The sequence below is a fragment of the Chaetura pelagica genome, unplaced genomic scaffold (assembly GCF_000747805.2).
Source record: "Chaetura pelagica isolate M959 unplaced genomic scaffold, ChaPel_1.0 scaffold679, whole genome shotgun sequence".
Lineage (NCBI taxonomy): Eukaryota > Metazoa > Chordata > Aves > Apodiformes > Apodidae > Chaetura > Chaetura pelagica.
Genome location: NW_009954575.1, coordinates 85,394 through 101,647, shown reverse-complemented (window position 1 = coordinate 101,647; position 16,254 = coordinate 85,394). Strand labels below are relative to the sequence as shown.

The following is a 16,254-nucleotide window of genomic DNA, read 5'->3' as shown; positions in this document are numbered from 1 at the left end:
CCCCCCCCCCCCCCCGCCGCTCGGGTACCGGTTCCCTGCAGCCCAAAGGCCCGGCCTGGCTCGCTGGCCCCGGGGCTGTGGATCCGGAAGGCCGTTCCGTGCCAGGTCTCTGCGGTACCGGCCCGAACCGGGCTCGGGTGGTGCCGGTTTCCCTTCCATCCATCTCTTCCCCACATCCGTGGGTGGGTTGGACCTGTCTGGAGTGGGAGGGTGGCTCGATCTTGGGCCACTGAGCGGGGCTGGCACTGGCCACGCTCCTTCCAGGGCTGCTCTGGGCTCTCAGCCCCCCTGCTGGGGCTTTTCCCCCCCCCGGCTTTGCCCCTCGGTGCTGGCCCGGTACTGGGTTGTTGGGTCTCCAAGTGTCAGGTCGGTCCAGGGTTGGCTCATCCCCCCAAGACCCATCAAGGAGCCACCAAGGTCCTGGTGGGGATCCCTGAGCTGTGGGGTCTCAGGAGGTTTGGGTAGGACTGGATTTATTTCCACAGCTTTTTCCATCATGGGCTCCAAATCTAGTTGCATTCCTGGGATGGCTCCAGAGCTGCCCAGTCCTATCCATCCTCACTGGGGTGGGGAATGCTTCCCAAAATGGTGGGGAGAGGTCTGCCTGAACCTCAGGAGCCAGGGAATGGAGAACATCTGGCCCTGTGGAGCCCACCAGCTGTTGATTGTGTCCCCTGAGGGTCAGAAGGGTTTTCCTGTGGGTCCACCTTGGTGACTTACTTAAAGTGAACAGTTGGTTTGTGCTCTAAGGCATCTCCTGGTTGTTTTTCCAGCCTCCCCAAAAGCTGGAATTGGTCTATTCTCCCCATTCACATCCCACCAGTTGGCACTGGTGGGGGGGGTTAGCCTATGGGACTCCTCAAAATGGGTGAGCTCTGAGAGCTCCCTGGCTGCAAAGAACCTGCTCCCACCCCAAGATCCAACACACCCCATCACCTCCTCTTTTTTCGGGGGGCTATTTGGGAGGCTCCTGGAATGTTTTGGAGGTGGTGCAGAGGCAGGGGTTGCCCACCAGCCAAGCACAGCCTGGCTCAGTGTGGTGGAGCTGGGATGAGCTGGGATAGGCATGTGCAGGAGGTGGGTGGGAGTTGCCTTGGTAACATCTCTGCTGCTGCGAGTCCATTTTTGGTCTTTTCACCAGAAAAACACAATCCTGGGTTTGCAGGAGAAGGTGAATTGTGAATATTTGGGGGAGGGGAGGGGTGGTTTTCCTGGGAAACTCTTCATTTCACTGACTTTTTACCTTGGTTTTTCAGGGCTATTCGGAGTCCCCAGACCTGGAGTTTGAATATGCAGACACTGATAAATGGGCAGCAGAGCTCTCTGGTAAGTCCTGGTGGATTAATTCTTTTCATTCATGACTTGATCATTCCTGGTGATGATTTGAGGAGCTCCCTCAACTCCAGCCTGACTCGGGGGTTGTTTTCAAGACCTTCTTGACACAGAAGGAGAAGCGAGATCATGTCATTCATGTTTTGAGCTTTATGCTAAGTGTGTGTTTTGCATTTCCCTCATCTTGGGTGGAACTTGGAATGAGGGGACTGGGTGGCAGCTCTTCCCAGCAGCTCAGTCCAGCTGGTTGGAGGTTTTTCCTCTGGTTTTGTTTTTGTTTGGCAGAGCTGTACAGCTACACAGAGGGGCCAGAATTCCTGCTCAACCGCAGATGCTTCGAGGAGGATTTCAGGATCCATGGTAAGAGCTTCTCTTGGACCTCTGGGGAGGGACAGGGATCTCCTGAAGGAGACACAGGGGTTGGTTAGTGAATGGTGGAGCAGAACGTTGAGCTGGGCATGGATAGTCTGCACTGGGGTTGTACTGGAGACCTGATCAGTGTGTGTGGGTTGGTCCTGGTGTTGAAGTCCAAGGTGGTTCATTCATGCCAAGGTGGCTGTGCTGGAACATAGTGGCAGAAGCAAGAGGATCCAGCTCCTTTCCCATCAGCTGGCAGTGCTGTTGGGATGGGTGGGATTCATCCAGTCCTCTGGTGGAAGGGAGGAGATGTTCCCTCTGGGCTGGTAGAGCAGAGTGTACCCTGAGGCAGCCCTGTTTTCATAGAATCATGGGATGTTTTGGGTTGGAAGGGACCATAAAGATCACCCAGTCCCAACCCCCTGCATGGGCAGGGACACCTCCCACCAGCCCAGGCTGCTCCAAGCCCCATCCAACCTGCCCTTCAACACTGCCAGGGATGGGGCAGCCACAGCTTCCCTGGGCAACCTGGGCCAGGCTCTCACCACCCTCACAGCGAAGAAATTTTCTGCCAAACTGAATCCTTTGGAGCTTTTTCCAGCCACCTTGGTGTCCAGGGCAGGCATAGGTGCCCTGTGCCCCTCAACCTGCTTTGATTTTGCAGTGAGGGACCAGAAATGGACCGAGCTGGACAAGAACCAGCACCGCACCCACGCCATGAGGCTGCTGGATGGGCTGGAGGTCACGGCGCGGGAGAAGAGGCTGAGGGTTGCCCGAGCCATCCTTTATGTTGCCCAAGGTGACACCAGCTCCTCTGCCCCCTTCATTTTCCCACTGCCAGCCCTGGGTAGTGGATTGGAAGCTGTCCATTTCATAGAATCATGGAATGGTTTGGGTTGGAAGAGAACTTCAAGATCATCAGGTTCCAACCCCCTGCATGGGCAGGGACACCTCCCACCAGCCCAGGCTGCTCCAAGCCCCATCCAACCTGCCCTTCAACACTGCCAGGGATGTGGCAGCCACAGCTTCCCTGGGCAACCTGGGCCAGGCTCTCACCACCCTCACACCAAAGAATTCCCTCCTCATCTCCAACCTCAGTCTCCCTCTTCCACTTTTCATCCATCCCCCTCATCCCATCCCTCCCTGCCCTTGTCCCAAGTCCCTCCCCAGCTTTCCTGGAGCCCCTTCAGGCACTGGGAGGTGCTCTAAGGTCTCCCTGGAGCCTTCTCTTCTCCAGGCTGAACACCCCAACTCTCCCAGCCTGGCTCCAGAGCAGAGTTTATTTATTTATTTAAAATAATTCCCCTGGGATGAACAGAATGAAGCAAATTCTTGTGGGAGCCACTTTGTGAGAGTTTGATCCAAAATTTGCCTGACTTCCCTGTGCTATCCCAGTTCTTCCAGACCTGGCCAGTTCCATCCCAGTTTTTGCCTTCAAATTAAAGCTATGTGTTCCAATCCACCTACAAAATCCTCAGGGGGGGTGGGAGGGCCCTGGGGTCCCTGAGGAGGTGGGATCCAGCCCGGGGTCTTTGCAGGCACGTTTGGGGAGTGCAGCTCCGAGGCTGAGGTGCAGGCCTGGATGAGGTACAACATCTTCCTCTTGCTGGAAGTGGGAACCTTCAATGCTTTGGTGGAGCTGCTCAACATGGAGATTGAGTGAGTACTGGGGGGTGAGATGCTTAACAAATAGCTCTGGAGCTCTTTCGTAGGGGTATTTTTCCAGGTTGTGGCAGTTCCTGGTCTGTCTATTCTTAATCTGAGCCCTGCAGCCACTGGAATGACTTTTGTTGTTCTGGGTGGGTAAATAATGTTGGATTATACTTGATTTAGACAAATCCTGCCTGGCAGCAAATAATGTCAGTTTCCCCTCCCTCCATTGCACTGTGAGAAGGGGACTCATTGCAGCAGTATCTCTTACACTGTGTTTGCACCTTGAATCCTGGGGTCAGTTCTGGGCCCCTCAGGACAAGAAGGACATTGAGGGGCTGGAGAGTATCCAGAGAAGGGAAACAGAGCTGGGGAAGGGGATGGAGAACCAGGAGAAGGGCCTGGAGAACAAGGAGAAGGGTCTGGAGAACCTCTGAGGAGCAGCTGAGGGAGCTGGGGGTGTCCAGCCTGGAGCAAAGGAGGCTGAGGGGAGACCTTCTGGCTCTGCAGCTGCTGAGAGGAGGTTGGAGCCAAGGGGGTCAGGCTCTGCTCCCCAGGAACAAATGATAGAAGAGGAGGAAATGGCCTCAAGTTGCACCAGGGGAGGTTGAGGTTGGATCTTGGGAACAATTTCTTCCTGGCAAGGGTTGTCAGGCCCTGCCCAGGCTGCCCAGGGCAGGGGGGGAGTCCATAGAATGTGTAAAGTTGGAAGGGACCTTAAAGATCATCCAGTTCCAAACTCCCTGCATGGGCAGGGACACCTCCCACCAGACCAGGCTGCACAACCCTCATCCACCCTGCCCTTGGACACCTCCAGGGAGGGGGCATCAACAACCTCCCTGGGCAACCTGTTCTACCACCTTCCTACCCTCATGGTGAAGAATTTCTTCCTGATGTCTGACCTGAATCTCCCCTCTTTCAGTTTAAAACCATCACCCCTTGTCCTGTCACTGCTCTCCTTGGTCCCAAGTCCCTCCCCAGCTTTCCTGGAGCCCCTTCAGGCCCTGGAAGGTGCTCTGAGGTCTCCTTGGACCCTTCTCCAGGCTGAACACCCCAACTCTCCCATCCTGGAGGGCTTTCCAAGGCATGTAGAATGTGACGCTGAGGGACAGGGGTCAGTGGTGGTTTGGTTGGACTGGAGGATCTGAAAGCTTTTTCCAGCCAAGGGAATTCTGTGCTTCAGGCTGTGGCTTTGGCCCAGGGTGGGGGTGCTGGTGGCAGGGTGCAGTGTCACCTCAGCCCCCTCAGAGGTTGTTTTCCCCCCAGTAACAGTGCAGCCTGCAGCAGCGCCGTGAGGAAACCGGCCATCTCCCTGGCTGACAGCACGGACCTGAGGTAGGGAGCAGGGCTTGGGATGGAGGGGCAAAGAGGGGACCCCATGTTTCCTGCTTCCTTTGATGGGCTTTGACAGGTCAACAGGCGCCAGATCCCTGTCCTGGGGCTGTCCCAGCTCCATCAGCACCCTCAGGTGCACTCAAGAGAGTCCCAGAATGTCAGGGGTTAGAAGGGACCTCTGAAGGTCATCGAGTCCAACCCCCCCTGCCATTAGGAACAAAGGAAACAACCAAAAAATCCCAAACCAAACAAACTAGGGCAGGTCACTCAGAAAGGCATCCAGACAGGTCTTGAAAATTGTCTCCAGAGAAGGAGACTCCACAACCTCTGTGGGAAGCCTGTTCCAGTGCTCAGGTCTGCTCAGTCCAGAGATGTCCCCTCTGCTGAAGCACGTGGCTGGTGAGGGACATAAAAGCAGTCAAGTGTGGAAAAGGGATTATTTTCTCCTACTTTGACTTGCAGAGACCTTCCTGAGACCATTTCTCCTGGTGTGGAGTGGGTGCATGGGAACAGGCCATGGTTGGGCTGACCCAGGCTCCCCCCAGAGCCCTGGGTGCTGGTGGTGCCTTCATAACTCATCCCAAACCCTCTGATGATTCATCCAACCTTCTGGTTTTTTGCAGGGTGTTGCTGAACATCATGTACCTGATCGTGGAGACTGTTCGGCAGGAGGCTGAGGGGGACAAACCTGAGTGGAAGAGCATGAGACAGACCTTCAGAGCAGAGCTGGGTGAGGAGCAGGCTCCTGAGGCTTGATGGAGGTTTCCAGGGCTGAAGAATCATAGAATCACAGAGTGGTTTGGGTGGGAAGGGATCTTCAAGATCATCTAGATCCAACTACCACGGGCAGGGACACCTCCCACCAGCCCAGGCTGCTCCAAGCCCCATCCAACCTGCCCTTCAACACTGCCAGGGATGGGGCAGCCACAGCTTCCCTGGGCAGCCTGGGCCAGGCTCTCACCACCCTCACACCAAAGAATTTCCTCCTCATCTCCAACCTCAAACTCCTCTCTTCTATCTTGGTTCTAGGTCCCAGTTAATAGGGACTGGCAGCACTGGGTTGGTTCCTACTGGGCTGAGCCTTGCTGGTGGGGCAGAGGAGGATGAGCAGAGGAAGGCAGCCAAGCTTTTCTGCTGTCTGGTTGCTCTCTCCCTGGGGCAAAAGAATAGAGTATTGGGGCTGTTGTTTCTTCTCAACACAGAAATAAGCAATTATGGAGGTTACAAGGCCTTGGACAGGAGGAGAGGAGCTGTCTGGGTGAGATGAGGACCATAGAATCCCAGACTAATTTGGGTTGGAAGGGACCTCAAAGATCATGTAGTTCCAGCCCCTTTATGGGCAGGGACACGTCCCACTAGACCATGTTGCTCAAGGTCCAGTTTTGTTGATGGGGAATGTGAGACTGCAGAGGCCTGTGAGGGTGCAGGGGTGTGGTGGCTGGGGTGAGGACAGAGACATGGATGTTCTGACTGTCACTGCCATCTGGTTCCAGGAGCCCCCCTGTACAACAACGAGCCCTTCTCTGTTATGCTCTTTGGGATGGTGACCAAGTTCTGCAGTGGCCACGCTCCACATTTCCCCATGAAGAAGGTTCTGCTCTTGCTCTGGAAGACTGTGCTGGTAAGGAGAGGTGGTGGGCTGTGCTGACACAGGTCTCTTGGGGTTTTGTTTGGCAGAGGAAGGGAAGTTCTGTCCTTGGAGCTGGCTGTATTTGCTCCATCCTCTTTTGCTGTCCATCAGCTGAGTCGTTTGTGCCCTGTTAATCCACCCCTAGGTTTCATCCCATAGAGGAGTGTTAGATATTGGTGTCTGGAGGTGGATACCAAGGATGAACCCAAAACAAGGCCCCCATCTGGTGTATGCATGAAGGAGGAGGTCCAGACACTTCAGCTGTGGCTGCCTGAACACCCTCTTGTCCCTTCTTGGGAACAGGCAGCTCTTGTTCCTCACCCCGGGAAAGGATTTAGGACTCCAGGAGAGCAGAGTTGGGGGGTGAGAAATCACATTTCAAGGAGTCCCCCAGTGCTTAGGGTGCTGTGATCTCCTTTGCAGTGCACCCTGGGGGGGTTTGAGGAGCTGCAGAGCATGAAAGCAGAGAAGAGGGAGATCCTGGGCCTGCCCCCTCTGCCCGAGGACAGCATCAAGGTGATCCGCAACATGCGGGCAGCGTCGCCCCCTGCCTCTGCCTCCGACCTCATCGAGCAGCAGCAGAAGAGAGGCCGGAGGGAACACAAGGTGAGGCTGACCCTGGGGACAGTGACACTGGAGCAATTTTTCCCTCAGGGTTGTCACCTACCTGCTGGTGTAGGTTTGGAGGTCAGGGTGAACCACAAACCAGAGGGCAAAATGAGGGTTAGGGGTGGACCTGCTGGGAAGGAGTTCTGGGCAGAAGGAGCTGGGAGTCTTGGTAGTAAATGATCCATGAGCCAGGAATGTGCCCTTGTTGCCCAGAAGGCCAATGGGATCCTGGGGTGCATAGGGAAGAGTGTGGCTGAGAGAGGTCATCCCCTTTATTCTGCCCTGGTGAGGCCACAGCTGGAGAACTGGGACCAGTTCTGGGCTCCCCAGTTCAGGAGAGACAGGGAACTGCTGGAGAGAGTCCAGGGGAGGGGAACAAAGATGACTGGGGGATTGGAGCATCTCCCTGATGAGGAAAGGCTGGAAAAGCTGGGACTGTTCAGCCTGGAGGGGTGACCTTAATAATGCCTGTAAGTATCCAAAGGGTGGGTACAGGAGGATGGAGCTCAGTATTTCCCAGTGACAGGACGAGGGGCAACGGGCACAAACTGGAACATGAGAAGTGCCACTTAAATATGAGGGAAAACTTATTTCCTGTGAGGGTGACAGAGCCCTGGGCCAGGCTGCCCAGGGAGGCTGTGGAGTCTCCTTCTCTGGAGATATTCCAAACCCTGCTGGATGCAGCCCTGTGGAATGTGCTCCAGGTGATCCTGCTTTAGCAGGGGAGTTGAACTGGGTGATTTCTAGAGGTCCCTTCCAATCCTAAGGATTCTATGAATTGCTCTCTTGTTATCCCCCCTCTTCACCCTCTCAAGGGAAGATAAAAGGGGAATAAGGAAGAGAGACATAAAGGCTGGAAATTAAAACTGGAACAGGTTTGCTGGAACATGGAAAGGGGAGAAACGTGGAGTGAAGAACAGATAAAATAAATATACACTTAGATTCAGCTAAAGGCTCCAAGGAGACCTTAGAGGACCTTTCAGTGCCTGAAGGGGCTCCAGGAAAGCTGGGGAGGGGCTTGGGACAAGGGCAGGGAGGGATGGGATGAGGGGATGGATGAAAAGTGGAAGAGGGAGATTGAGGTTGGAGATGAGGAGGGAATTCTTTGGTGTGAGGGTGGTGAGAGCCTGGCCCAGGTTGCCCAGGGAAGCTGTGGCTGCCCCATCCCTGGGGGTGTTGAAGGGCAGGTTGGATGGGGCTTGGAGCAGCCTGGGCTGGTGGGAGGTGTCCCTGCCCATGCAGGGGGTTGGATCTGGATGATCTTGAAAGTCCCTTCCCACCCAACCCATCCCATGATTCTATGAACACCAATCCTGATGATGGCAAGAATAGGTGGGTGAGGGTCCCTTGTGGCAGGGCTGGCTCTGGAGGGGGGTCCCCAGCAATTCTCAGCACCTGATGGAGTTGGATTCTGTGGAGCACGTGACGAGTTGAGGGGAAACCAGGAGCCTCTGAGCTCAGCAGCAGCAGCAAGAAGGGCACAGGGAAAAGGGGACTGGGCTTCCAGTTCTGGCTCTTCTAGTAGGGCAGGAAGTGAGAGGAAATCCTGACCCCTCTCTGATCAACCCTCTCAGGTCCTTCAGGGTCCTAAAGACCCTCTCTCTAGTTCCTCCTGTTGGTGTCACCAAATTTGCCAGGCCCACCCAAACCCTAACCCTGCTCTTGTCTCTCCAGGCTCTGATTAAGCAGGACAACCTGGATGCCTTCAACGAGCGGGACCCTTACAAAGCTGATGACTCCCGTGAGGAAGAAGAGGAGAATGATGATGACAACAGCCTGGAGGGAGAGACCTTCCCCCTGGAACGGGATGAAGTGATGCCTCCCCCCATCCAGCACCCCCCCAGTGACCGCATCACCTGCCCGAAGGGGCTGCCCTGGGCCCCCAAGGTCAGGTGAGTGGTGGGGCTGACCCGTGGGGAGAGCTGGAGAAGGCAGAGAACAGAGGCTGTTGCATATGAAGAACTTCAGCAGGGAAGTGGGGAAGATGTTAGAGATGGGGTGGTTTATCTACTGGTCACTTTGGTGGCTGTTCTTTTGGTGGGGTGGGCTCAGCAAGGACATGGAGCTCCTGGAGAGGGTCAGGAGGAGGCCACGGAGATGATGGGAGGGCTGGAGCAGCTCTGCTCTGGAGCTAGGCTGGGAGAGTTGGGGTGTTCAGCCTGGAGAAGAGAAGGCTCCAGGGAGACCTTAGAGCAGCTTCCAGTGCCTGAAGGGGCTCCAGGAAAGCTGGGGAGGGGCTTGGGACAAGGGCAGGGAGGGATGGGATGAGGGGGATGGATGAAAAGTGGGAGAGGGAGATGGAGGTTGGAGCTGAGGAGGGAATTCTTTGGTGTGAGGGTGGTGAGAGCCTGGCCCAGGTTGCCCAGGGAAGCTGTGGCTGCCCCATCCCTGGGGGTGTTGAAGGGCAGGTTGGATGGGGCTTGGAGCAACCTGGGCTGGTGGGAGGTGTCCCTGCCCATGCAGGGGGTTGGAACTGGATGATCTTTAAGTTCCCTTCCCACCCAAACCATCCCATGATCCTTTACCTGCCCATGAGGTGATCCCCAGGACTCATGGGTACCCAGGTGTGACTCATTCCCTTTGTCCCTTTGCTGCAGAGAGAAGGACATTGAGATGTTCCTGGAGTCCAGTCGCAGCAAGTTCATCGGCTACACGCTGGGCAGGTGGGTTCCTGCAGAGCCAGCCTGGGGGGCTGCTGATGTGGGGAGGTGAAGGGGGAGATGCTGATTTTGGGGGGAGGACTGTGGAATTGAGGGGGCTGCTGTTGATTTCGCTGCTACACAGGCTACTGATTTGGGGGCTGCTGTTGCCCTCTGCTTGGCCACATGGGAGTCCTGAGCTCACTGGCTCCTTCCTGGGGTGGTGGTCTCTGTCCTGCCTGTGGGGGAGGCTCAGGTTGGCTCTGCCTGCAGCCAACTGGGCTCTTTCTCCTCTCTCTAGTGACACCAACACCGTGGTGGGCTTGCCCAGGCCCATCCACGAGAGCATCCGAACTCTGAAGCTGGTGAGTACATTGACCAGATCCTCACCCTGGGTGCCACTTCCCCATCCCCCATCACAGATCAGGGCCAGTGATTTATTTTCCTGTCCCCTCTCCTTCTTGCTCAGCCCTGTGATGGGACACACCTCAAGTTATCATCCCATTCCTGGTCTCCTAGGCTGGCCAAGTTCATTTCCTTCCTGTCTTTGTCCCTTCCTGATTTCATCCCTTCCACCCTGGGGTTGTCTCAGAGGTGAGGCCAGCAGCCACACCCTGCCCATCAACATTGGTCACCACTGGACAGGAGTAACAGGGAGGGTCTTAAAAAGCTGGTGGGCCCAGGCTGGGGCTGGTGGCATCTCAGGGGGGTCCCTGGTGTGACCCCTGTTCTCCCCGCTTGCAGCACAAGTACACGTCGATCGCAGAGGTGCAGGTGCACATGGAGGAGGAGTTTCTGCGCTCCCCGCTATCTGGGGTGAGTGTGGGGATCAGGGTGGGATGGAGCTCCCAGGCTTTGGAGCTGGAGACACTTGGTCCCACCAGGGCTTTTGGCAGAGCTGGGGGGTTTGCTCCATGGGGGAAGACAAGTGGTTTATTTGGGAAAGAGGACGTGGGGAGGCCTGAGGCTGAGCCCAGCCTGTGGCGATGGTGGCAGCTCCTGGTGTGAGGATTTCTGGTCTCTTCTGGTCCCAGGGGGAAGAAGAAGTGGAGCAAGTTCCTGCAGAGATTCTGTACCAGGGCCTGCTGCCCAGCCTGCCCCAGTACATGGTGAGCTGGGGAGCACTGGGGGGTCCCTGAGCTCCATGGAGGGGCCTCCCTCCATTGCTCCATCCCTTTCCAGTCATACCTCGCAGTTTTCTTCCCTCCCCACATCCCTGTTCCTTCCTCCTGCAGCAGGGGCCTATGGCCAGTCTCATTTTCCCTTTTCCATCTCTCCCTTCTCCCCAGATTGCTCTGCTGAAGATCCTCCTGGCTGCAGCCCCCACCTCCAAAGCCAAGACTGATTCCATCAACATCCTGGCAGATGTCTTGCCGGAGGAGATGCCGTGAGTGACCACGGGGGTGCTGGCTGGTGGTGGGAAGGGAAGGGGGCACAGGAAGGAGCCAGGCAGGGGGTACATGGTTGGGGCTGTGGCTGGAATGTGGCCAGTTCTGGAGCTCTCAACACAAGAAGGACATGGAGCTCCTGGAGAGGGTCCGGAGGAAATCACAGAGATGATCCGAGAGCTGGAGCAGCTCTGCTCTGGAGCCAGGCTGGGAGAGTTGGGGTGTTCAGCCTGGAGAAGAGAAGGCTCCAGGGAGACCTGAGAGCAGCTTCCAGGGCCTGAAGGGGCTCCAGGAAAGCTGGGGAGGGACTTGGGACAAGGGCAGGGAGGGATGGGATGAGGGGGATGGATGAAAACTGGAAGAGGAGAAGTTTAGATGAGATATGAGGAGGGAATTGTTTGGTGTGAGGGTGGTGAGAGCCTGGCCCAGGTTGCCCAGGGAAGCTGTGGCTGCCCCATCCCTGGCAGTGTTGAAGGGCAGGTTGGATGGGGCTTGGAGCAACCTGGGCTGGTGGGAGGTGTCCCTGCCCATGCAGGGGGGTTGGAACTGGATGATATTGAAGTTCCCTTCCAACCCAAACCATCCCATGATCCTCTGATTCCTGGGTGATTTGACCATCTCTCGGTGGTGTGCCAGGAGCTGTTCAGTGGTGCAGAAGGTGGCTGCTGAGAGCCCAGAGAATGGCAGGATTGTCCCCTGACACCTCCAGGGCTGTCTGGGTGCAGACAGTTGCCCAGCCCAATGGTCCCTCTGTGTCCCCAGGACCACAGTGTTGCAGAGCATGAAGCTGGGGGTGGACGTCAACCGGCACAAGGAGATCATCGTCAAAGCCATTTCTGCCGTGCTGCTCCTCCTGCTCAAGCACTTCAAGCTCAATCACATCTACCAGGTGAGGTGGGCCAGAGTCTGGCCACCCTGCACAGGGCTCTGGGGCTGAGCAGGACCCACGGCAGGTCCCCATTCACCCACTTTTCTCCCCAGTTTGAGTACATGGCCCAGCATCTGGTCTTTGCCAACTGCATCCCGCTCATTCTGAAGTTCTTCAACCAGAACATCATGTCCTACATCACTGCCAAGAACAGGTAGTGAAGGAGAGTGCCCACCCATGTCCCTGCTGAGGGTGGGGAGGGGGATCTCTGCATGCTTAACCCCTCCCACGGCAGCTGATCCGTGGTGGGTGGGACATGTGGGGCCAGGCAGGGTATGGGGGAGCAGCAGGACAGCCCTTCTTTTCCTGCAGCATCTCTGTCCTGGACTACCCGTACTGCGTGGTGCACGAGCTGCCTGAGCTGACAGCAGAGAGCCTGGTGAGTCACTGCCTGCTCTGTCAGGCCCTGGCACCCCAGGGTGCTTCCCACAATCCCACACTGGTTTGGGTTGGGTGGGACCTTCAAGATCATCCAGTCCCAGCTGCCACAGGCAGGGACACCTCCCACCAGCCCAGGTTGCTCCAAGCCCCATCCAACCTGCCCTTCAACACTGCCAGGGATGGGGCAGCCACAGCTTCCCTGGGCAACCTGGGCCAGGCTCTCACCACCCTCACACCAAAGAATTCCCTCCTCATCTCCAACCTCCATCTTCCTATCCCACTTTTCATCCATCCCCCTCATCCCATCCCTCCCTGCCCTTGTCCCAAGTCCCTCCCCAGCTTTCCTGGAGTCCCTTCAGGCACTGGAAGCTGCTCTAAGGTCTCCCTGGAGCCTTCTCTTCTCCAGGCTGAACACCCCAACTCTCCCAGCCTAGCTCCAGGGCAGAGCTGCTCCAGCCTTGGCTCATTTCCATGGCTCCTCTGGACTCTCTCCAGCAGGGTGGCTCATGGGTGCAGGGAGGCAGCAGAGCTCCAGCACCCAGCCCTGCCACCCTCACGACTCCTGTGCTCGGCCCCTGGAGCAGCCAAATGTCTCCTGCCTGCTGTGCCCTGCCCCTTTGGCCAAAGGTCCTTGGACCAGAACAGCATCTCCTCATCACTTCTCCCATCTCTTCCCTGACTCCTGCTTTTGCTTTCCCACAGGAAGCTGGAGACAACAACCAGTTCTGCTGGAGGAACCTCTTCTCCTGCATCAACCTCCTGCGCATCCTGAACAAGCTGACCAAGTGGAAACACTCCCGCACCATGGTGAGGGCTGGGGAACCCCGTGGAGCTGCAGGCTGGGCCCTCACGGGGGGGCTTGGGCTGGGTGAGAGGTCTGGGGATGTCTTGGTGTGCCCCCTTGACCTTACTGGGGTGGTGAGATGGGTGGAAGAGGTCTGTGTGTGCTGGAGGAACTGGGTGCCGCGTCCCCGTCGCAGCTGTGTCACCTCCCTGTCCCCTGCAGATGCTGGTGGTGTTCAAGTCTGCACCCATCCTGAAGCGGGCGCTGAAGGTGAAGCAGGCCATGATGCAGCTCTATGTCCTGAAGCTCCTCAAGGTCCAGACCAAGTACCTGGGCAGGCAGTGGAGGAAGAGCAACATGAAGACCATGTCAGCCATCTACCAGAAGGTCCGGCACCGCCTCAACGATGACTGGGCCTATGGCAATGGTACGGCCTGGGGGGTGGCTGCAGTGCCATGGAGGCATGGGATGGGTGGGAAGGGACCTTCAGAATCACCCAGTCCCCATTGCCATGGACACCTCACCCCAGACCAGGTTGCTCCAAGCCCCATCCAACCTGCCCTTCAACACTGCCAGGGATGGGGCAGCCACAGCTTCCCTGGGCAACCTGGGCCAGGCTCTCACCACCCTCACACCAAAGAATTTCCTCCTCATCTCCAACCTCAATCTCCCTCTCCCACTTTTCATCCATCCCCCTCATCCCATCCCTCCCTGCCCTTGTCCCAAGTCCCTTCCCAGCTTTCCTGGAGCCCCTTCAGGCACTGGAAGCTGCTCTCAGGTCTCCCTGGAGCCTTCTCTTCTCCAGGCTGAACACCCCAACTCTCCCAGCCTGGCTCCAGAGCAGAGCTGCTCCAGCCTTGCCTCATTTCCATGGCTCCTCTGGACTCTCTCCAACAGCTCCATGTCCTCCTTATGTTGAGAAGCTCTTGTGTCCTGTCACCTGCCATCCTTCCTGCTCCAGGCAGTGACATTTCCATGCCCAGACTTGTCCCTTTGCTCCTTAGACTGTTCAGGGAGGGATTTGTGGAGACAACATCACGGAGAAGAGGGAAAGGGCTGGTGGTGGCCACTGCTGGAGCCATTGGTGGCTGCCTGCTCCACACCCTGCACGTTTCCAAGGCCCTAGTGAGGCAGCAGAGCCCCCAGCTCCTGTGTGACCCCCACTTTTTCCTTCTTCCCAGACCTGGATGCTCGTCCCTGGGATTTCCAGGCTGAGGAGTGTGCCCTTCGTGCCAGCATCGAGCGCTTCAACTCCCGGCGCTATGACCGAGCCCACAGCAATCCTGATTTTCTGCCCGTGGACAACTGCCTGCAGAGTGTGCTGGGCCAACGTGTGGACCTGCCTGAGGACTTCCAGGTCAACTATGACCTGTGGCTGGAGAGGGAGGTCTTCTCCAGACCCATCTCCTGGGAGGAGTTGCTACAGTGATGGATTGATGGACAAACCAGGGACGCAGGAGGTGTCTTTTTTGGGGGGAGATTTGGAGGCTGCCTGCTGTTGAGGGGGAAGGGGAGTGAGGATTTGGGGAGTTCTGGGGGTGCCTAGACCTCCCCGTGCTGGGCTTGGGAAGAGGTTTGGAGCTTGGGGGAGGGTCTGGGGGTGCCTGGATCCCCCGTGGTGGGCTTGGGAAGAGGTTTGGAGCTGTGGGGTCCTTGCCAAGAGACCATCCTGCCCTTCTCCCTCCTGGCACGCTCAAGGATGAAGGTTTGGTGGAGGCCACGGTGCCTTGGGAGTTTCCTGGTGGGTGGGGGGGACCTGTGTGTGCCCGAGGCTTTGGGACCACCATCACCCTCCTTCTGCCCCCAGCAGCTGGGGAGGAGAGGGGGCAGTGGGGCTCCTTGCTGCTGCTGCAGGACACGGGGAGCAGAGGCAGGAAAACGGGTTGTCCCCCTGCCTGGGGACATGGTGACAGGGGTGGGGGCGCTGGGAGGGTGATGGTGGGGGACTTGGGGTTGAGGGGCTGACCTGTCGCGACAGGGTGGGGAAGGCTGAAGCCTGCAGTCTGCCCTCACCCCGCTGGGTGGGGTGGATGAGCTGTACGTATAGAGAGATGTTTCCTGAGAGCTCTGACGCGGCGGGTCTGGGCTCTGCTGTGTCCCTGTCCCTCCGGGCTCTGTGTCCCTGCCCTTCCTGGGCTCTGTCTGTGTCCCCGTCCCCCTGGGCTCTGTGTCCCTGTCCCTCTTGAGCTCTGTCCCTACTGGGCTCTGTGTCCCCATCCTCTTGGGATTTGTGTCCCCTGTCCTTCTTGAGCTGTCCCTACTGTGTCCCCATCCTCCTGGGCTCTTGTCTGTCACCCTGTTCCTCCTGGGTTCTCTGTCCCCATCCCTCCCAAGCTCTGTCCCCCTGTCCCTCCTGCTCATGAACCCAGCAATGGGCTGGGCTGGTGTTGGGGGTTCATTGTCTCATGCCCTTGACCCCAAGTCCCATTTGGGGCCAATGACCTGTTGCCAAAAGATCTCCTATTTATTTCTCTTGCAGCCAGATCTTTTTTCTGCTGAGGTTCAGGAGCCATGAACCCTCTCCAGTTCTTGCCCTGGGATTTCTACCCTGGCTTGGTGGGGTCACTGGGATTTTCTTTGGCTCCTGCCCCTAACAGAGAAGCTGGAGTTGGGACCCACCATTCCCAAAACCTCAGCCTTACACCTTCATAGAACCACGGGGTGGTTTGGGTGGGAAGGGACCTTCAAGATCATCTAGATCTAACCCCCTGCCTGGGCAGGGACACCTCCCACCAGCCCAGGCTGCTCCAAGCCCCATCCAGCCTGCCCTTCAGCACTGCCAGAGCTGGGACAAACCTTGCTGTGCCTCAGTTTCCCTGGCAGAGGGGGAGGTAGCAGCAGAAATCCTGGAAGATTCAGCCCTGGATTGTTGGGGGAGGCACAAAGAGGGGTTGTTTGCTTCCCTTCCCGAGGGGGTGGGCAGGGCAGGGGCAGCCAGGATTGACTCCCTGTCACCTCCCCATGGCTAAGGGACAGGCAGTGCCATCGAGCCAGACCCCAGCCCTCCCTCCAGGGTCCCCAGTGCTGCCCCCTGACCTTGTCCCCCCCACCAGCAGGGGGGATGTGTCCCCAGCAGGACCCATCCGGGAAGACACAACCACATTGCACCCCCCCAGGGTGCTTCCCATCCACTTGGGTGCCCCCAGCACCCACCCCAGCTCCCCCCTCCCCACCCCAGAACCTGGTCCTGGTTAAGGGGGGGGGGGCTGGTGGGGGGGAGG

At 57.4% G+C, this 16,254-nt stretch overlaps 2 protein-coding genes across 2 annotated transcripts in view; one reads left to right on the top strand and one right to left on the bottom strand.

Moving 5' to 3' along the window:
- The first annotated feature begins 625 nt into the window (after nt 1–625).
- STRIP1 (striatin interacting protein 1) lies at nt 626–14,462 on the top strand. Its single transcript, XM_010005432.1, has 21 exons — nt 626–697; nt 1,257–1,326; nt 1,618–1,692; nt 2,354–2,488; nt 3,228–3,348; nt 4,606–4,674; nt 5,298–5,404; nt 6,168–6,295; nt 6,728–6,910; nt 8,588–8,805; nt 9,511–9,576; nt 9,854–9,917; nt 10,297–10,368; nt 10,587–10,661; nt 10,842–10,939; nt 11,703–11,829; nt 11,922–12,022; nt 12,181–12,247; nt 12,952–13,056; nt 13,256–13,460; nt 14,215–14,462. The coding sequence occupies exons 1-21, from the start codon at nt 626–628 to the stop codon at nt 14,460–14,462; spliced, it is 2,406 nt and encodes an 801-aa protein (XP_010003734.1).
- Nucleotides 14,463–15,840: 1,378 nt separating this feature from the next.
- LOC104395700 (homeobox protein aristaless-like 3) overlaps nt 15,841–16,254 on the bottom strand; it is a 6,337-nt gene continuing 5,923 nt past the window's right edge. The window contains exon 2 of the mRNA XM_010005431.1: nt 15,841–15,849. Within this exon, the coding sequence (XP_010003733.1) occupies nt 15,841–15,849 (9 nt within the window). The remainder of the gene's footprint in view (nt 15,850–16,254) is intronic.

What these genes read in the sequence shown, in the direction of transcription:
- STRIP1 (XM_010005432.1), top strand. Translation starts at nt 626, where the DNA reads ATGGAGAACATCTGGCCCTGTGGAGCCCACCAGCTGTTGATTGTGTCC. An exon ending in AGGGTCAGAAGGGTTTTCCT is followed by an intron (nt 698 to 1,256) that starts GTGGGTCCACCT and finishes TTGGTTTTTCAG; the next exon opens with GGCTATTCGGAGTCCCCAGA. An exon ending in TGCTCTGGAAGACTGTGCTG is followed by an intron (nt 6,296 to 6,727) that starts GTAAGGAGAGGT and finishes TCTCCTTTGCAG; the next exon opens with TGCACCCTGGGGGGGTTTGA.